The sequence below is a fragment of the Epinephelus fuscoguttatus genome, linkage group LG18 (assembly GCF_011397635.1).
Source record: "Epinephelus fuscoguttatus linkage group LG18, E.fuscoguttatus.final_Chr_v1".
NCBI lineage: Eukaryota > Metazoa > Chordata > Actinopteri > Perciformes > Serranidae > Epinephelus > Epinephelus fuscoguttatus.
The window spans coordinates 30050043-30071807 of record NC_064769.1 but is presented as its reverse complement, the minus strand read 5'-3'; the positions used below and the strand labels follow the sequence as shown (position 1 = coordinate 30071807).

Sequence of the window (21765 nt, the reverse complement as noted above, 5' to 3'; positions counted from 1 at the left end):
AAAGGATTCATAGCACTGAAATATTTTACTTTGAAAACAATGTATCTGAATTTATGTTCTAAAGTTACCTCTTTGAAATTGAAATGTGACATTTTGTAATTTGTAATTTGAAAAACTGAATTTGAATATACTTTTTTTCCATGTTCGCAAATTCAGATCCAAAAATTCAAGTTGAAAATTTTCAAAGAGCAATATCAGGTGCCATCTCCCACACATAAAGAACACAAACTATTTTTGGGTTTCAATTTTTGAGCTGCTTTCTTGGGTCACATGACAGACAGACTGTGCTCTGATAGGCCAGAAGTCCGTTAGATTGCCTATGCTGTCCTGGGTAGTCCAGATGTTGCCAGTTGAACTTTTTCAACTTGAATTTTTAGATTTGAATTTGAGTAACCTGAATCCATTTTTAATCTATTTTTTTGTATCTAATCTAAAACTTGAATTTTTGGAAATCAAGAAATTTCATCTTTCAATTTTGAAGAGGTGAATTTAGAACAAAATAAATTCAGACACATGGTTTTCACAATTAAATATTTCAATTAAATGAATTCAATGGTGTTTGAATTTCAATATCAAGTATTCAATGGCTTTTAAAAATAGATAATTGTATTTGTCTGCATAATAATCACTTGACAATAAAAAAAAAAAACCCACGTGTTTTCATTACCTTAGAACGAGCTGTTTATATCTACATATGGAGTGGGTCCTCTTCCACACAGTCGGCCATATTGTCTCTACAGCAGCCAAGAATGGACAAACTAAACACTGGCTCTAGATAGGGCCATTCACACTGTAGTTCTCCTACATACATGGCACACAGGAGTAGCTTCAGTTCTACAACCTCACCACTAGATGCACATAACGCCTCGTTTCCACCTATGCATGTGTACAGAGATGAGGCAACAGGAAGTCCAGTCATTCCTATGGGAATCTTGTGATATCCGATGTGCTTCTGAAACTCCTCAGGCATGTTCAAAAATTTAACTTTTGCGGGGGATTTTGTAGAGACCGTATAACAGTGTGCTAGCTTAGCTAACAGGCTGCTAACTGGCTAATAAGCCATTTTCTTCAATTCAGTTGTCTGTGTCAAGTGAGTTTGTGTGACTAAAAAGAACTTGTTTTCTGGCTTTAACAAATTGTGAATCTGAGTAATGGTATTCTGTTAAAATATGGCTATACACTGTATACAGTCAGATTGTCAGTATGACTCATTCATGCCACGCACCTGGCAGAGCCAGTTTCTGTTCCGGTAATGCTCCAAGTGCATCATCCGAACTACTGAATGGCGAAAACTGGACAAAATTAGCCTCTACCACATGGCTACAGGTAGTTTGTATCCATCTGTAAAGAAATGTACTTTCTTCCACTGGACACTAGAGGCATCATCTGTATATTTACAGATCTACAGACACCAGTCACATATGTAGGTGGAAATGAGACACAAGTCCTACACACTGGACCTTTAATTCACAATTTATCCCCACTGTAATCATAATCACATCTGAAAAGACTTTGCAGAGAATGAGCCTGACTGCACTCAAGAATCACACATAAAAACCTCCAGATTTGAAATCAGATTTCTACTTTTATTTCATTTTTCTTAATCAAGCAAATGTATGTAAAAATACATCTTTCTCTGATATTCAAAACCCAAATGAAAATGCACAAACAGCAATACTTCATACAGGAAGTAATACATCTCAGTCAAAAATATACTCTACTTTGACAAAGTAATCGATCTTTGGATAGTACTTCAAATATAATCCCTCAGGGGAAATGCAGCCACCCAAGCTTTGCATTAAATCATACAGACTACAGTAACAAAATAAATATTTGTTGAGGATACACTATGAAACAGCTCTGCAACTGTGCAAAGAACACAAAGCTTCTCAGCCATCCAGGTCATGGACTTTGGAGCAGTAGTACGTTGAAGGCATCCAAAAATGTTTCACTACTCATCCAAGGCTCGTTTCTTGAATAAGAGGTGAGCATTGCACAACATGTGGCTGTACTACTGCCAGCAACATGTCCTCTACTCATTAAGTGTTTGGTTCATTGTTGATAAAACTGAATATAAAAAGCCTCTCAGGATCGTCAAGCTTTTGTGTGGAGGATAATAAAACACAGAGCATTGAATTAACAGAATTATAAAATCCAGCAAAACATTTAAAGTCTCTGAGGCAGAACAGTAGTAAAGTTCGCCTTGTTTGCTACATACATTCAGAAACTCAAAATAAACAGCAGGCAACAATCTCAGGATGCACGGTGTGGCAAAAGGAGCATATTCTTCACCAATCGGCAGCTCGCATTTGGTTCAGTCGCCAAAATCCGGGATGTCGTCATAGGAGTAACCCCGGTAACCCTTGGCAGCGTAGTAGGCAATTCTCAAATGGTAAAATCCAGGAAGGAAAACAAGTAGCCCGATGATGATGACGGGAATGGTGCGGTCTGCATGCTGAAAAGTAAAGAAGAGCAGGAAATGGATTTGAGGAGCAGAACATGTGATGAGGACATTTCTTTATATGAGTTTTCAAGCCACTGATCTACTTCAGGTTTAAATCAGACCCTTTATTTACTCAGAAACATCACACACTGGAATACCGTATTTAGTAATAAAGTGCTGGAAGATCACAGAGTTTAATGTACTCATCAGGCTTTAACATGCTTATCACTGATGCCTGCAAGTAATGACTTGAACATGCTGTGAATGAAATGGGTGTGCAGGAGCCACACAGGCATGACAACTTCATCTGTCTGGGGTCTGGTTTCATGTATGTTATTAGTCATTTCATATAAAGGCAGGTGAACCACCAGGAGGCACAGGCAGTCCTTATCAATGCCAAGTGAAGTGTTTCATTTCACCACCAGATGGCAGTGTTGTGCACTGAGTCACTGCAGCCTTCTCTAGGTCTCTCTTTTGAAGGATGCACTGCTGCATGAGCCACAGCAATGGGTGTTATCTTAATGCAATGTGTAGTATCTATTGAGATGTATGTGAGGTGGTTTTTAAAGAGTCAATTCATCCAAATCACAAAAACAGATAGAAGGAGCTGTGTTTTTGTGGTTTGGCAAAAACAAAGCAGGAACACTTTATGTGCGTATGACTGATGTTATACCTGTCCTAAACATGAAGGAGCCTTATGAAAAAGTATGACTGCTGTGAGTTAGTCAGTCAGTTATGACATTACGCCGAAAAATACACCATCAGTGGCAGCCTGAGACTTGATGCACACTGAAAAATGGTGTTTCATCACCAAAGATGATGTGTCACCATTTTCAGGTGTTTCATAGGGACAATGTGACATTGGAGTTACAGGACTCTGGTTACTGATTGGCTGTGGGTATAGAGTGGTGCAGGAATAAGTCCTAAAACCCAGAGATGTGTTAGCACTTTAGCACTCCCTGTTCCCTCTTCTCAAAGTCAATGGGTTTTTAAATGGGTTTTTGGTTAGATGCCTGAAATGAAGTCAAGTCAAGAACACTTAGTCAAAGAAAACTTTATTTCCATTTGCATTATTATGTTTGGCGATATGGCTCTGTTCTTGGGCCTCTCTGCCTTTCTTGGGCCTACGCAGAAAGCCTAAGGCGTATAGAGCTCACCTCTCTGCCCTTCCATGCGCCTACATGGAAAGCCCAAGGCAGAGAGCACTCACCTCTCTGCCCTTCCATGCACCTACATGGAAAGCCTAAGGCAGCGAGAGCAGCAGCAAAGACCCCCCAGGAACAGAACAGAGCAGCATCAATGACAAACAGAAATGACACTGATAAGTCAGACACAGCATGAAAAGGAGGAGCTGGGGTGGAGGCCGGCTGCAAAGCGACTTGCAGAGGAAGCAGCAACAGTAGGCAGGCCAGAGAAGTTTAAATAGAGCGCCCCGAATGAGATTCACCAATTGGTTGCATCTTCTGTAAATATCAGTCTGTGGTAAATATGGAGAAGAAGTTGTATATTTTAGTGCAGAGCTTTTAGAGCTTGTCTTCTGTCACACTGACAACAGGCCACAATTTGCCGCTGAAAGTTAACTTGAAGAAATATTTAGCTTTGTGTTAATATTACACTAAACTGCAACATGAAGCAGCATCATAAGTGATGCAGGTGTTGCACCAGACCAACGTGGTGAAGAAGGAGCTGAGCTGAAAGGCAATACTCTAAATTTGCCGGTCCATCTATGTTTCAACCCTCACCTATGGTCATGAGTTTCGGGCAGTGACCAAAAGATTGCTGATAAAAGTGCTGGACATGACTTTCCTCTGGAGGGTGGCTGAGTTCAGCCTTAGAGACAAGGTGAGGAGCTGAAATATTCAGAGGGAGCTTGGAGTAGAGACGCTGCTCCTTTTTATCAAAAAGCGGTCAGTTGTGGTGGTTTGGGAATCTGATCAGGATGCCTCCTGGGTGCCTCCTGTTAGAGGTTTTCTAGGCACGTCCAAAAAGTAGGAGACCCCGAGGTAGACCCAGAACACGCTGGAGGGATTTTGTATCTCATCCGGCCTGGGAAAGCCTCGGGATCCCCCAGGAGGAGCTGGGAAATGTTGCTTTGGGGAGGGTTGTCAGGAATATCTTCCACAGACTGCTGCCCCTGCAACCCAGCCCCGGATAAGCAGATGAAAACAGGTGGATGGATGTCATATGAGGCTCAGCATGAGTTCAATCAGGGAAACTACCTCTACCTCATTCATTCACAATTACTTTTCTCTATCTCAACTTTTGCCATGATCTCTATCAGCCAATCATGTCACTGCTGTCAGACTGTTCTCCTCTCTACTGCTGTCAGCTGTCATTTTAGGTGAAATCGCTGCCCCTCCTCCACCTTGTTCTTCCTCCAACAGAGGATTCTGACATACTCTCAGCACGTACATCTTGTACTTGGGGGAAAAAAAGGATTACTTGTTCTTCCTGAGAGGGTACCAGCATATTCTCAGCACCACCCTTTTTGAACTTTGGGCGGAAAAACAGAATTCCTCAAACAGAGGGTTCCAGCATAATGTCCGCACATACATTTACTTGGGCAAGAAAAAGGATTACTTGTCCTTCCTGAGAGGGTACTGACATATTCTCAGCACCATCCTTTTTGTACTCTAAGAGGGGGAAAAACAGGATTCCTCAAACGGAGGGTTCCAACATAATGTCCGCACATACATTCTGTACTCAGGGGGAAAAAGTGGATTACTTGTTCTTCCTCAAACCGATGGTTCCAATATTTTCTCAGCACGCACATGTTGTACTTTGGGGGAAAAGAGGATTACTTGTTCTTCCTTAAACAGAGGGTTCTAAAGTAGTCAGATTAACTGTCTTGTTTGCTTACCTCTCTCTTTTATAGTTTTTCTTCCAGAGCTTTTAATTGCGTCTCATGCTCTTTATTAGCCTGAGGAAGGTGCTCAGTTGTCACGGAGTTGCCTCAGTTGACACTAGATGACAACAGTGCTGTCTACTTGTACATGAGAACTAAGCAAATTCCATTCAGTAATGATCACCAGGTGATGCAGATGAAAGCTCTGGAAAAAGGCCTAAGGTAGGACATATGTTAAAGAAACACTTGAACCACAAAATGATCATTTGTTTTAGCCTCTCTGCACAGGTTACCAGATGTATTTTTTTATTTTTATTTTTGTATAACCGTAACTGTTTTTGTTTGCCTTGGGGTAATCTTCAGGGCAGTTAATTGCCAATATTGCTCAACTGTTTCATTGTTGGCGTTTATCTTTATTTTCTTTTTTTTCCCATCTACTTTCTGTATTACTGAAACTGCCTGATTTTATGTGCCTAAATCCTGCAATGTTTAAAATTCCAGTTAACCAGTTTGTAAATTTGTTTTGAAAAGTGCCTTCTAAATAAAGTTTAGTATTATTATTATTATTAAATTTCTTATTTTAATATTAATTACTCACAGCATGTTACCTTGAATTCATCAAGAAAAATTGTTTTTTTTTTTTCCTTATCCTGCCTCCATGGTAAACAGAGAATCCCAAAAAAGCAAACATTCTTCATGAATTAAAGTAAACAGGGACTGAGTGTTAACAAAAGCCAGACTATTTAAAAACATGGTAGGGGCAGTGGATGAGTCCAAACAGCACAGGACTTTGACCAAGGAAGGAGTCATAAGTGACATCAACCATGATCTTTTCCTAACCCTAACCAAGTAGTTTTGTTGCCTAAACTATGAAGACCCCCTGTGTCAAGATTTATTTATTTATTAAACAGGGACAGCTGCACCAGAGTTAGCTATAAGCTAATTTTCATCTGTAGTCCCTGGGCAGGAAACAGAGAATAATTTCCCTGCTAAAAGACACTATTATATAAAAAACACAATTACAAAATAGAATATATTCATGACACAATGGCTTCAGCAATAACAACAGCAAGACAACACTACATCAAATCATGACAGCAATGAAAGTAGCAACAACAATAAAACTACGACATGAAATACAATGCGAATGGCTTCTGCCAAAACGTCAAAATATGATGAGTAGGGATAACATTTAGCTGTATTTTTGACATTCAAATGCTTTTGTTCAGCTTTTGCAATAAAGATGAATTGGGATCTTTTTTGAAGCAGTTATGGCAGAAAGATTTAACTGGGTGGCACATGGTGCAGTGGTTAGCACTGTCGCTTCACAGCAAGAGGGTTCCTGGTTTAAACCCAGGGTGAGGAGCTCAAACCCAGGGGTCGGGGAGCCCTTCTGTGCGGAGTTTGCATGATCTCCCTGTGTCAGTGTTAGGTTTCTCCAGGTACTCCAGCTTCCTCCCACAGTCCAAAGACATGCAGGTTAATTGGTGACTCTAAATTGTCCGTAGGTGTGAATGTGAGTGTGAATGGTTGTCTGTCTCTATGTGTCAGCCCTGTGACAGTCTGGTGACCTGTCCAGGGTGCATCCCACCTCTCACCCAATGTCAGCTGGGATAGGCTCCAGCACACCTGTGACCCCTAACACAATAAGAGGTTTCAGAAAATGAATGAATGAATGAATTTCAAACCATCAGTTTACAAACACTCAAACGACTCATGCAGTAAAATCCAAGTCTCATTTATCCAGTCATATCCAAACACATGCATTTTCACTAAAAAGTTACAAGATAAAACAGGTAGCATGTCCTGAGCAATCCTGAGCAATCCTGAGCACACACTTGCATATGAACTGTGCCTGAGCACAGATCAAACAAATGCATGTGTACAGGCACGCTACCTAGCTGTGCATGTAGCATTTGTACTGACGTGTTTTAGAAATGTTTTGCAAAAATGCACACATTAAGGACCTACTATGCCCACAACTGGATAAATGGGACTTTGATTATACTGCAGGAGTTGTGTGAGAGTTTGTGAGCAGATGTTTTGATATAATTTGCTTTAATTCCTTTAATTCATGAAGAATGTTTGCCTTTATTGGATTCTGTGTTCACCGTGTTGAATTCAAGGTAACAAAAAGAGAGTAAATAATATGTAGTTTCATCTTGCAGGTGAACTGACCCTTGATTCTTCAGATTAAAATACAACGGTTTGAAAACTGAATTATTGGTATTATTAAAAACTAGTTAAAGTAAAGTACAGGATTAATGCATTCCAGCATGGGCTTCATTTTCCTTTAATTTGACACTGCAACGGTTGACTGTGTGTTTAGAATCTCTTTTTACAGTGTCCGCTGAACACCTTGACACAGCTTCAATTCACACCCTCACACACACTGGGTTCTCTATAGCCGAAATCAAAAAAACTATACTATACCACAGTCTTTCTACCTAAACTCCTACAGCGTCTTGCAATAAAACCTGCCTGCATCCCATTTTTCCTTTCTCCATTGCTTGAATATTAGATATGCTATTTCAACTTGCGTGGGCTGATTGGCAAGTAGACGGCTCAAATACTCTGATGCTGCCTTCATGTCAGATCAAATTTTCTGCAAATACAATCTCCAGACTGGAAAAAACATTCACATTAACCTCCTACTGATAGTTACAAATATAATATGTGCAAGCTCCGTTATCTCCCACATGGAGTCATGATTTCAGGAAGCAGACACCACAGCAGGGAATCTACTAAAGTTGGCACTCCGAGGTATAACATATCAAAATCATTAGTTAAATCAAACACACACAAAACCAATCGTGGCCAGGAAAAGCAGGAACGCAGCGGAATACTGGCAGCAAGGCAATAAAACGTCAAGACAACAGTTCAATTTCAGCTATTTAAAAACAAGATTAACTGCAGCGTGAGTGTTTTAATTACTGCATGAGTTGACATTTTGGAGGCTGTATTGGCTCTCAAGATGTGTCAAAACTGAGGCTGGGCTTCACACTGCAATACTTTTTTTGTACTGACTGAAATGTTTTCATACTGTGGCACCAAGAGTCGAAAACTGTCAAGTACCGAAAGCTGGCACTGAGTGTCTGGTCAGATTAACTGTCTTGTTTACTTATTCTTTGATCAGATAGTTCCTAATTTAAATCAAAATGTTGCAGATTTTAAGGATATTTGAGCAATTTTTTTGCATGATGCTTATCTTCAGACAACATTTCACATCTCAATTGATACTAAAACTCAAAGAAACTTGTGAAAAACATGTTTATATTTCTCAAATTAGGGCATCAAACAAAGTAATTGGACTGAAACTAGTGCTGTATCGACACGAGTATTGATCCAAACATCACTCATCTCTGGTCAAAAGAGCATCAGTATCTGTGAACTGAAGGAATGCAAACCTTTATCATTATCTTTTGCCACACAGCAAGAGCAAAAAGTATAAACATTTACATACAATCATCATGATAGCAAAAAAATAAAAAAAATCTATATGACGACTATGTAAAACACGTGTTGTGCACTGGGCAGCGTGCGACAGATGGCAGTCTGTACATGCACTCTGGGTACTGAGTGTGTGGATTGTGAATAGTGACAGCTCTGTGTATGGACTGTATATATGAAGGGACTGTATTTAAAAACTTTTTTGTATCTTTTAATGGCAGGTATCGGAACAATAAAGTCTATCATATCTTATCTTTACCCGAAAATGACTACATCAGTTAGTCACCCTGGGTTCTGTTGAACTCGTAAAGAAAACTTTGTTTTTCTCACATGCCTCCAGTTTCAGTTCTGACTGGGAATTAAACTAAAAATTAAGCGTATATGTGTTCTCTTCAAAGCCAGCCTCCATTGACAAAAACAGTAATTTTACATCACTGAACATGAGAGCTGCTGGTCTACGGCTGCCTCAATCAGTTAGTTTGTTTGTGTTATTATGTGACTTTGGTGAATCTGATCTAACCCTCTAAAACACCAAAGTCAAGATAACTATCACTTGAGGCAGTAGTAGACCAGCAGCTCATGTGTTTAGTGAGGTAAAATGTCAATGGAGCCTGAGTTGGAAGAGAGCACGATATACTTTATTGTGCCCGTAGGATAGTGCTGCACGATTTGATAAAAATGTGCGATTGCGATTTGAATGGACAATATTGCGATTTGCGATTGCGATTACAATATAATACATAAATATCATTAGTCTTCTTGCTTGATTCAGTGTTTCGCCTACATTATATTAGGGGGACACTGACCTGACCTGACATAGTTATTGTTATGGACAGTGTAAATAACCATCAACATTTTTCATTTGTTATTATATAGTTTGTTACGGAGTCCGTGATTTCCCTGTGACACTTACAAATGTTTGCGTAATTGTGCTTTGTTGTTGTTTTATGATGCTCTGGCGGCTTTCAGTTGTCCCTTTGTCTTTAACGTTACACAGCTCGGCTTTCTCTCGCATGCGTCCTTCCTACTTTTCTCTGTGCTGTCTCAGGTGCTGATACAGATTGGTCGTGTTGCCGCAGGACGTGGCGACTTTTCCACAGCACGTCTTTCTGTTCAACGTCGCCGTACCTGTATCCAAAGTATTGGCATGTAATAGACGTTGCATTTTTACCACCACCAACTCAGCCTGTTCATGGTCGTGCTCATGCTCTTCTTCAGCGTCTGTGTTGGTCACTGCTGCACGCCGGCTGGTCACCTTACCATACATGCTGCACACACCAGGATAGCTTGTGGGTGTAATGTCAACAACCTCCACAAACTACAGGAGAGGTAGTCACGTTCACAGGCACACACGTTAACATTTATTTACATTAAATCGCACATCGCAGCCTTTTATGCGGTTATGTAATCGCACAGCCTGACATCGCGATTGCGTTTTGATTAATTGTGCAGCACTACCGTAGGATAATTCGTCTTGGACTCAGGCGCTGCACAAGTATTGCTGCCTTATGCCGGATGTCCACTGGATCCGTCGTGTGCGCGCTTCGGCCACGGCGCGGACTTGCACCATCCTGTGCCGGGCACCAATGTCCACTGGAACTATAGCGGCGCACGCGAGCGGCTGGAATTGGCGGATCGCATGATCATAATGTCACGCAATAATCTGTGGAAACCCTGGAGGTATAAAGACATCAACAAACAAAGAAAAGATTTCTCTGCCTGCCGGACATTGACCACTGTCGGCCATTTCATGATTTTTCTCTTGTTTTTGTGATGTTGATGTAGCGATGTGAAATATGATCTGTGTTTTATTTTGAAAGTTGACTGGATACTCTCGTCTTTTCTGCATCTGACTTCCTCTTTGACTCATTAAATCTGTGCAAACTGACACGCCGTCGCACGGTGTCCGTCAAAAATAGACCCGGCGTGTATTTTTAGCAGAGCACAACACCGAGCCGCCTCTAGGCCACAGCGAGGACGCAGCACGGCGCTTGTGGTGGAGCAGCACATTGACTTGAATGGCCACAATTAGCTCTGGCACCCACGCCTCGGCTGGATCACCCAAACGAAGGATCCAGTGGACATCCAGCTTTACAGTAACAGTCCAGAGGAAATGAAGCATACGCCATAAAAACATAAAAACACATACTACACATTATAGTATTGCATATCAGCCATTCACGTATTGCACATAACAACAGTGCACAACAGTGCACCATAAGCAAAACACAACACAACCCCCGGAGTATGAATGAGTTTCACTTTTAGTTCAGTTCCCCTTTGGAAAAGGCTGTACTGGAGCATACGACTGGATAAATTAGACTTGGAATTTACTGCACGAGTTGTGTGCGAGATTGTAACCAGATGTTTTGATATAGTTTTGCTGTTCTTAATCGCGGACCCCTTTTACTTCAATTCATCAAAAATTTTCTCTGTTTTTGGATTCCTCGTTCAGCGGAGGCATGAAAGTTTTCATCACAAATTGAACGTAACACAGGGTGAGTAATTGATTAACTATTTCTTTAAGTGCCATGTTGAATGTTACTGAAGTCAGATGAGTGATGCGACAGTGGTATCAATCTTATCATTTAACTCTTTGCAAAAAAAAAAAAACACGCTGAACTCCTTTTTAAACACCTCTGAAGGCAGTGTGATTAATCAAACTGCCTTCAGAGGTGCTTGGAGACACATTTTGGACACATAAAAACAGATATAAAAAGCTTGTCTATACATATAGGAGCAACATAAAAAGGGATATATCTTCCAAGCAGGAATTACTCTCAGAACAGACAGGAGGCAGGCAGCTCAGACAGAAACATTCATGTCACTAACGGATTTTCAGGAGAACAAGCCTGACAGGGTACTTACTGTCAGTTTTAAGGGACCCAAACATTATGTGAAAATGTGACACGCTTGACAATAAGCTCTTTGGCAGTGGAGCGAGAAAATGCATTTAAATTTCTATACTGGGGACACATTTCAACTGCAGTTCAACTATACTGACAAAACCTGGACCTGTCACCCGTCTATGTAATTTGCCATTTGAACAGATTTTATTACATTAAAAGACCAGACTCACCTCGACCTTTATGGTTCCAGACAGAAGAAGAGCCCCGAACACTATCAGTAAGGAGCCGATCAAAAACAGGAATACTGCCAGTGCAATCGCTCTGTACGGGACCTTTGGCGGGCTTTTCTTGAACTGTAAGTGTTCAAATGTTGGACAACATACAAGACATTTAATTTGATTAACTTTTTTTGTTAACAACAGTTGACATTAACGTACACAAATCAGAAACGAAAAGTTTAGCAGACTTGTTCTAATGCAGACAGCTCCCCATAGCCCCTCTTGTATAATCATAGAGGGCTTTGGCACATTCCCAGGAAGTCATTAATTGGGATTTACCTCGAATTAATTGCCTGTGGTAATAAAATGATTACTAATTACCAGGCTGCTGAACAACCCACAGGCCAGCATGAGACATCAGAGACAATGTTAGTTTTGAGTTAAGAGGAAGAAGTTGCCACTCACCTGTAAGTCTATGTAACCGTCGTCATCAGCAGCCAGCCGTGAATACTTGACCTTGTTGTTGGATGCAGCGGCACCCAACATATTGTTCCTAGTACCCATCATTATGGCACAGGAGCTGTTTGGAAAGAGACAGGGAAAGGTCATCATTTATAATATCTCAGCCCAGTCACCAGAAGAAAATACCAGCATTGCATGTTTGTGCAAACCATGGCTATATTTTTACATTTCATATGTATCATATCAACATTTCTGAACTGCTGTAGCTCTGATTACATGTATATGCACTGAGAACAAACAAAACTGGTTGTTTTTTTAGCAAGATATTGTTGTATCCCCAACTGTGACTGTGCCACCAAAAATTTTTTAAGAGAAAACATGTTTTCCTGACCATAACCAAGCAGTTTTTGTGCCTAAATATAACCACATAATAACCACAGCTAGCGTTGCAACGATATATCGTGAAACCATGTATCGTGGTTTTAAAATGGACGGTTATCATGCTATGTACATTTGCTTATCTAGCGCTTTGAAAAAAAGTAACTGAATGGGCAATCTTGCCTGCACATGAGCAGGCTTTCCTCCTCAACTGCCTGTCAGACCTTTTACATACAGTTATATCACAGAAAATGGTTTCAAGTTTCAATTACAATAGAACATCTATCTCTTTTCATTGCTTTAAGGTAGGGCTGCTCAGTTATGGCCAAAAATGATAATCATGATTATACCAATCAATACTGAAATCGTGATTTTTTTAATCAAAATTATTCATTGTTTTTTGGGACAAAATATTTTTTAATTGCACTTTCATTTTCATTCATTCATTTTCTGTAACCACTTATCCTGTTGCGGTCACAGAGGGGCCGGAGCCTATCCCAGCTGACACTGGGTGAGAGGCAGGGTACACCCTGGACAGGTCACCAGACTATCACAGGGCTGACACATAGAGACAGACAACCATTCACACTCACATTCACACCTACGGACAATTTAGAGTCGCCAGTTAACCTATACGTCTTTGGACTGTGGGAGGAAGCTGGAGTACCTGAAGAAAATCCACGCTGGCACAGGGAAAACATGCAAACTCCCTTTTGCTGTGATGCTAACCACTGCTCTACCACACTGCCAATTTCACTGCACTTTCACATTTAAATAAACAGAACACTGCTTTCACTTCCAGGTTGTATTACAGTTGTATTAACAAACCTTCAAAGCATCAAAATAAGACATAAAATAGGGTTCCTCAACTGAATTCAGTGCATCTCCTATGGATAAGTGTCTCTCCCTTTATTATTTAAAAAGTTCATTTATTTTTTTTTTTTTCAGTCATGTGACACGCTGCAGCGTTAATTTCATGGATGTCTGATGTCTGGGACTCAGTAAGACAACGTTAGTGAAATTACCATAAAAATAGAACACTCATTCTACTTCTATGGGTGTTATTCTTCCTCTCCTTCATGCATCTTTCATCAGACTTTTTTTGGTGGTTTAACAAGTTAGTATTGTTGCTTTGCAGAGCAGACACAAGTGTCATGAACTCTTTGCACATGATATGTTCTCTCCTTTTTTTTTAAAGATATTTTTTGGGGCTTTTTAGCCTTTAATGTATAGGACAGACAAGCGTGAAGGGGGGGAGAGAGAGAGGGAGTGACATGCAGCAAAGGGCCACAGGCTGGAGTCGAACCTGGGCTGCTGCGGCAACAGCCTTGTACATGGGGCGCCTGCTCTACCACTAAGCCACCGGCGCCCCAATATGTTCTCTCCTTAATCCGAAACACTTCCAAACAACAGCTGATAATAGTTAATGAACAGATGATTTTCATTTTGCCCGTCTGCAGTTACAACACAAGTTTTTCACAGGCTGCAATGATGGCTTATTGATTTACAAAACATGGCCCAATACATCCATAAATTTCAAGCAGATTAAGTTGTAGCTATCACTGAATAAACTCTTTGTTAAAATCTGCCATTGTAGATACTCATCTGATGACGTATTTGTACTTTGGGCAAAGAAATTCAAAAAACAAACTACAGTACACCTCTCACACCCAGAGGTTAGAGGTCAGAGGATGCTCATCCCCTCTTTTCATTCCCACCCTGTCGCCTCTGTTTGAGAATATAAACACTGATCTGACCTTTTCATTCACCGTCCGACACAACCTTCCAGCACTCACTTTCACTGTTAAAACAAGGGCAAGGCCGCAGACTGTCTCTGTTTAAAGTATTAATTAGTAAAATGAGATGTTTGCAGCACACCGTCTGAGCGGTTTGGTAAACTTCTGATCTTCCTGTTTTTCTACAAAACTTGTTTATCTACAAAACCTGCCCAGAACAGGGATTTAAGGAATAATAAGACAATTTACTGAGATTTCATAGATTATCACAGCTCTATCTTATGTGGCATCTTCATGCAAACAGAGAGAGCAACAAGAAAAATACCACAGCACTGATCTGCGCCAGAGGGACTGGGAGAAGTGTGCATATACATGTGATCTGATCTTCCTCGAGGCCTAAGTTTTGTTTATTTTGGAGATTTCGGCTCGGTGCGTACTTGCACTTGAGCCCCCCGGCCCCAGGAAAATAAATCCACAAATAAAAACCGTTGTTCCTGCTTGAACAGAGGACGGAGGAGCTTTCAGAAGCATTCTGTTATTTTGCTGGCAGCTGTCACATCAACTCGCCACAGAGCTCTGATAAGGAAAGCTCCGGGTTACAGTCTTTTTGTGAAGTTACAGCAGTTGCTGCAAAAAGGGAATACTGTGGATTTTAAAAAAAAATGAGGAGGAAAGTTTTTACAGAACCATTTCTGGATGTCCTTATATTTTCAACAGTTTTTAACACGATACCAGGAACTGAAATGTCCTTTGTTCCACCCAAGCTTGGCTAAATCCTGGAATACCGAACCATTCGACCTGGTGATTCTTTTTCTATACTGTATACTGATCTGACAGAACAAATCTGGCAAGAAAAAAGCAGTCCCACTCCTGCTTACACTGCACCACAAGGGATATGGAAGCTCTGGATCACTGCTATACACCACACAGAGGCGGCTACAGAGGGGAATCACTGGTCTTGCTTCAGGAGGAGTGACCATGCAGCTGTCTTGTTGATATCAGAATAAGTAAACAAACTATAATGCATGCCCCGATAGATGGAGCCAATCAGAGGCTGCCTTACACTCCCCACTACATGATGCAGCATGTCATAAGTCAATGATGTCTCTTTGGACTGATGCAATGGAACTAAGGACTTCTCATTTAGCAGCTTTTGCATCCTTGAGTCTCTTCCTCGCATCTTTCAGTCACGTCCTCACTGGGAGGAGCTAAGATGCGAGGAAGAGATGTGAGTGAGGGAGGCGAGGAGGCAGGTTAGCATAATGAAAAGCACCCCAGGACACCACTGTCCTGAAATCATCACTATAGCCCTTTTTAGATAGGAAGTGTGCAAATTTGCAGGAAAGCCCAATCAGTCTTTTTTCAGCATTGGCATTAGAAAAACAAAATCGGGGTGTGCGGCATTTTGTTTATACAGAATGCGCCTTTTTCGGGGCAATGGGGGGCGTGAGCAAGTAACAAAACGTGTAGCTCAGCGTGTGACGTAAACAGTGACATGGGAGGGAAGCCGCGGCTGGTCAGTCCTTCGGCGATTCTCTCATAAGTCGGCCCGTTCTTCACCGTCCCCGTCATCTGACGGTTAATCGCCTCTTCGTTTGCGAGGACAAGGAGGGCGCGCAATTCCTTGTCTCCCCAGTTGCTCATCTTTACAGTGTCTGGTCAGGTTTGCGTTTCTCTCTTGCTACTAGCTGCTTGCTATTCCTGCTGTTTCCTGTTCATCCACAAGGCTATTCAAGAGAAGGCTGAGACACGGGGTCAAACATGGGGGGATTGCACATGCGCAGTAAAATCTGGTCTGCACTTCCTCAAAGGCTCAGTAGATGGCATGAGACCGCGGAATAAAGGGGATGTGCATGCATCTAATTTTCACAGCTTACTACTGGACTGTCACTGGTGGCCTACGTTGTGGGTGAGAATGACAGAGATGCAATTCGGACAACTTCAGGCAGCCACCGTCCAAAAGTCCAAGCAGACCACACCAAGTGCACTCCTTGATCACCTGAGCGGATCCTGCGCTTTATATCTAGCACCCCTGCTGTCACCCTCCAGCATTGCAGCTCCAGTTACACTGCGCATGTCCAATCCCCCCATGTTTGACCCCGTGTCTCAGCCTTCTCTTGAATAGCCTTGTTTATCCACCGCTAGTGGGTCGCACGTGTGGTGTCATCAACAGCTCCTCCCACAAGTCATCAACAGCCTCTCCCGTTGCAGAAGGCCACCTCGTTCTTTTTAAACTAAAAGGGTTCAGCCAATATGTCTACCCTATGAGGTGGAAAATTGGGCAACTCGGATCAACTCGCCAATCCGGCTCTGTGTGTCTAAATGCTCGCAACTTGCTGGCAAAAGTGCCCAACATGTGCGGAAAATCTGGCAGTGTAAAAGGGACTTAAGTTTGCAAATCAACTGGACCCAGAACTACAGTTAAATCATTCCACAACAAGAAACCATGGATTACCAGAACCATCCAGGACGCCATGAACACGCACAGTGCAGCCTACAACTGAAGGCTGCAGTCTGGAAACATGGACATTCATAAAGCAGCATCCTATTATGTAAGAAGCAAAATGTTAGTATACATCTGGATTGGGTTAAGAGGGAGAGACAGAACCTTGTGTGCAAATACTTTTTGACAAGAGCAGCATCCTTCCCTAATTAGTTGCTGATGATGGAGGCGGAGAATGCTGTCTAACGCGTCACTCCAAAATCTCCCATAGGCGTTCAATTAACTTGAAATCTGATGACATCATATTTATACTCATCAAACCATTCAGTGAGCCTATATCGTTTACTGTATAGAAGCATCTGCTTTTTATGTGTTTATCCACCCGTTTATTCAGGTGTTTCCTTTAATTTGTCACCTCTATGTAGTTTGTAACATTTGTAATTTACATGCTTTGTTATAACTTTATGGTTCCCTTAATTTCTACAATTGTACACACATTATATGGTGTGTTTTAAAGACTGATGCTTATATTTTTAGATGAAGGTCTTTAAATGAAACAGTTTTAAATCATGAATATAAAATGCAGGGATTTTATTATTTCCACATAATATTTATACCCTTACAACAGCATTTTAGGCCATAATAAATACAGTGAAAATGTTGCAAACCTCTCAGAGGAATGGGGTTGGACAGGGGGAATTTAAGACTTATTAGGCTGAGAGCCAGGTCCAGGCCTCATGATGTTTTCGGCTACCTTTTTCATTATTATTTCCTGTCAGACTACACCTTGGGCCATCATAAGCTGATAACGAGCACCGCCAATTTGGGGCTGTTTGGTCTCAGGGGGCCCAAACCCTCTTCTTTGGGTCAGGTTTCTGGTGAAATCATATAAATGCAAATATTAAGGCACTACCATGGCATTAATAGTCATGCAAGTATGAAATTTGGCCAGGAGTATCCTGACACAAAGGGGAAAGTAGGAAAATAACATTCTGGGGCTTGCTGCCATTTTATTTCAAAGTATCACACAGAACACCCCCCTGTCTGTTTGACAAATTCTCATCAAAAGTGATTATTTCTCATCACTCTGTGTTTAATATCACTGCTTCCAAAGTTGATAAGCTTCAAGTAGAAAAGTTTTATGTTAGAAATGAATAGGATGGGTCCCCAGCATTTACAAACTGTCAGATGCAAATTTGCATATGTTCGGAAATATGCATAATTAGCACAGATTAACATTATCAACTGTATAGACTATATTTCAGCAACTGCTTGGCCGATTTGGACAGTATTGGAGTGGTCTGGGGGTTTAGTGAGTCAAAATTAAAAACAGTTGTTTTAACCAGATGTAGCCATATTTCAACTCGCAGGGGGCTGATTTTGATTCAACTGAAGTGGCTTTCGAAGTTTTAGAGGACGCTAAATCGACTGGATTGGACAGGTTTTAAAACACAATATACTCAAAATTAGCAGAGATGAAAACTAGCCTATATGTGCACTTGTTATTTACACAACACATTACAACTGAAAAACTTTCATCACGAAATAGTGCCTTGCACTTCTACAACTCTCCCATACTACTCTGACATACACTCACCAGCCACTTTAGGTACACCTGTTCAACTGCTTGTAAATGCAAATAGCTAATCAGCCAATCACATGGCAGCAACTCAATGCATTTTGGCATGTAGACATGATAAAGACAACCTGCTGAAGTTCAAACCGAACATCAGAATGGTTGTTGGTGTCAGAGGGGCTGGTCTGAGCATTTCACAAACTGCTGATCTACTGGGATTTTCACACACAACCATCTCTAGGGTTTACAGAGGATGGTCCAAAAAGTGAAAATATCCAGTGAGCGCTGTTGATGCCAGAGGTCAGAGGAAAATGGCCAGACTGGTTCAAGATGACAGAAAGGCAACAGTAACTCAAATAACCACTGGTTACAACCAAGGTCTGCAGAAGACCATCTCTGAAGCAACAACACCTTGTCCAACCTTGAAGCAGATGGGCTACAGCAGCAGAAGACCACACCAGGTGCCACTCCTGTCAGCTAACAACAGGAAACTGAGGCTACAATTCACACAGGCTCACCAAAACTGGACAATAGAAGATTGGAAAAATGTTGTCTGGTCTGATGAGTCTGGATTTCTGCTGCCACATTCAGATGGTAGGGTCAGAATATGAAGGCATGGATCCATCCTGCCTTGTATCAACAGTTCAGGCTGCTGGTGGTGTAATGGTGTGGGGGATATCTTCTTGGCACACTTTGGGCCCCTTAGTACCAACTGAGCATGGTTTAAACACCACAGCCTACCTGAGTATTGTTGTTGACCATGCCCATCCCTTTATGACCACAGTGTACCCATCTTCTGATGGCTACTTCCAGCAGGATAATGCACCATGTCACAAAGACTGGTTTCTTGAACATGACAATGAGTTCACTGTACTCCAATGGCCTCCACAGTCACCAGATCTCAGTCCAATAGAGCACCTTTGGGATGTGGTGGAACAGGAGATTCACATCATGCATGTGCAGCCGACAAATCAGCAGCAACAGTGTCAATATGGACCGAAATCTCTGAGGAATGTTTCCAGCACCTTGTTGAATCTATGACACCAAGAATTAAGGCAGTTTTGAAGGCAAAGGGGTCCAACCCAGTACTTGCATAGTGCCCCTAATAAAGTGGCCGGTGAGTGTATATCTAAAATCATGGCTACCTCAGTTCAGTTACAACAAATTAAATGCATTTGGTTTTGCTTTTTACAGGCTCCTGACATGGTACTTGAACATTTTAGCTCACAACTGTATTCTTTGTGAATGACATGTATGAAGTATTAGCATAATGGTGTTACTCTTGTGCAGTTACATAAATATAAGGTGCACTGTGATGCTTATTTAACTGTCCTGCAACTGTCACATAAAGTTTTATACTATAAAATATTAAAAGAAAGAGAAAGAAAACGCAGCATAGTCTTGAATCACACCCAGAAGCTTGCATTCATAATCCTCCACTTGATAACTATATGACTGTTACACATGGCTAATTACTGCAAAACCCTTCTGTGCGTCAATAACATCATATAGCTGGGGTTTTGTAACGTAACACAACAGCAGACAAGTGTTAATGACGATGTTGACAGCTGAGTGAACTGGACAGTTAACCTGAGCTGGCTGTTTATGTCCAGTAAACACTCGTCCATAATTAGCTGCAGCATTAGCTTCTTACAAGTTAAGCTATCAAAAGCTAGCTAACGCAACCTGACATGCGTAAATACTTTAATTTAAAGCTCTTTTCTCTTCTCCTCGTCACTGTCTTACCTTCACTTGAGATTTAGTAACACCGTCAGAGTTGTAATGTAGCGCAGACTGCTCCTGTGTGGTGCCACATCTACGTTGTTTCCATTGATGAAAATCTGAGTCAACTTCCTTATTTTTTCTCGCATTGCGCATGCGCAGGAAAATCTTATCCTGCTCCTTGTCCTGTTGAGGGTCACAGGCTGCACGTCCAGCAAGTCCAGGAACACCCCGGCTGAGTACAGTGAGTTAATGATCAGTGGTGTGTTAAAAGAAGAAGCCAGATCTTTTTTTTTTTTCCATTCAAACATTCCTCATAGGTCTAAATGTTATTTGGCACCTAAACTTTGCAGCATTAGTGGTGAAAGCAAACAAGTCAGTCCACTCATTATGAAGTTATCTGTTTTCCTCTGAGATGTTTTCTGTCTTTGGATTTTGAATCAATAGCTAGCCTCACTAAGGAGACTCAAGTCTGGCCTTTGCTTTTAATATTCAGCAAGTTTTAGAAAAAAAGGCACCAGGCTGTAGACATTTAAAGCACATAGCGAACTAGATGTAAAAAAAAAAAAAAAAAAAAAAAAAACTGACTCAGTGTACAGGCTAAACATTTATACATTTGGAGAATGTAAGAACCACTTTAGGTCTACGACAATGATAAATGAAAATTAAAATGTTAAAATCTGTCCAGGCCACAAGGAGCCACTGGAGAAACATTCACTCACAAGTGTCCTTTCTTAAAAAAATGTCACCTGCTTTAAAAAAGTGCAGAGGTTATTTCAGCTACATTTACTGAGACCAGACTAAAAGATTGCACCTGAATAGCCTCTTCTTGATATTTTGTTATTGTGTTAGGGTGAGGTCAGGTCATTTGGAGCACTTTTGGTAGAATGCCAACAAAAAAAAAACCACTTGAAACTGTAAAGACTACTTTAAGTGTTAAGTGACGTTAGAATTTCTTTTGTAAAACACATCAAGAACCCTTACCTCACTCCAATGACATGCTCAGGTAAGATGGTTGAGCTAGTGAGGTATTAGACATTCATGCTTTTTTTTTTTTTTTTAAATGCTTAAATCCATTTATGAGTTCAGTCATTAATCCTTTGAAACCTTTGAGAGAAATCGGTTTGATGTCTTTCAAAAACATGGGAAGAAGGCAGCGAGCAACAGAAGAAGAAATGATCCAAAAAAAAAATCACAATAAATTAATAAGCAGAGAAAATTAAAAACAGGAAAATTAAATGTTTAAAACAAATAAACAAGTAAATGACCTGGAAAAATGCTTAAAAATTATAATAATTCAGGAGCAAAATCTTAAAATGTAATAATAATAATAATCTTTTTCCCTATTTTTTTTTGTTTTGCAATTTTGTTTTGTTTTTAACATTTCTCACCAAGTTGCTCATTGCCTTTTCCCCATGTTCAAAGGGTTAACTCATCAAATCATGTATGTAACCTACGTATTCATCAAAAAAGAATGTCCAGCTTTTCTGCTGCCATATTGTGTTCAAACATACAGCCTGGGGGCCAGAACCGGCCGCTAAAGGGTCCAGTCTGGTCCACTGGATGACTTTGCACATTTAGTGGTGATGCACTTGTGAAGACTGAGAGGTGCTAAGTTTCAGGAGCAAGATAAACTGTGAGTA

At 40.9% G+C, this 21765-nt stretch overlaps 1 protein-coding gene across 1 annotated transcript; it reads right to left on the bottom strand.

Moving 5' to 3' along the window:
- Nucleotides 1-1561: 1561 nt before the first annotated feature.
- On the bottom strand, nt 1562-20280 carry LOC125905529 (transmembrane protein 230-like). The gene is made up of 4 exons (XM_049603530.1): nt 20147-20280; nt 12271-12385; nt 11818-11940; nt 1562-2455 (listed from the first exon to the last, which is right to left on the bottom strand). Exons 2-4 carry the CDS (start codon nt 12370-12372, stop codon nt 2315-2317), a joined length of 366 nt encoding a protein of 121 aa, XP_049459487.1. The 5' UTR covers nt 12373-12385; nt 20147-20280; the 3' UTR covers nt 1562-2314.
- Between the last annotated feature and the right edge of the window lie 1485 nt (nt 20281-21765).

Excerpts from the sequence above, each read along its gene's own strand:
- LOC125905529 (XM_049603530.1), bottom strand. The coding sequence starts at position 12,372 with ATGATGGGTACTAGGAACAATATGTTGGGTGCCGCTGCATCCAACAAC. Across the intron at positions 11,941-12,270 it reads ACGGTTACATAGACTTACAG|TTCAAGAAAAGCCCGCCAAA; the intron begins GTGAGTGGCAAC and ends GAACACTTACAG. Across the intron at positions 2,456-11,817 it reads CTGGAACCATAAAGGTCGAG|CATGCAGACCGCACCATTCC; the intron begins GTGAGTCTGGTC and ends TTTACTTTTCAG.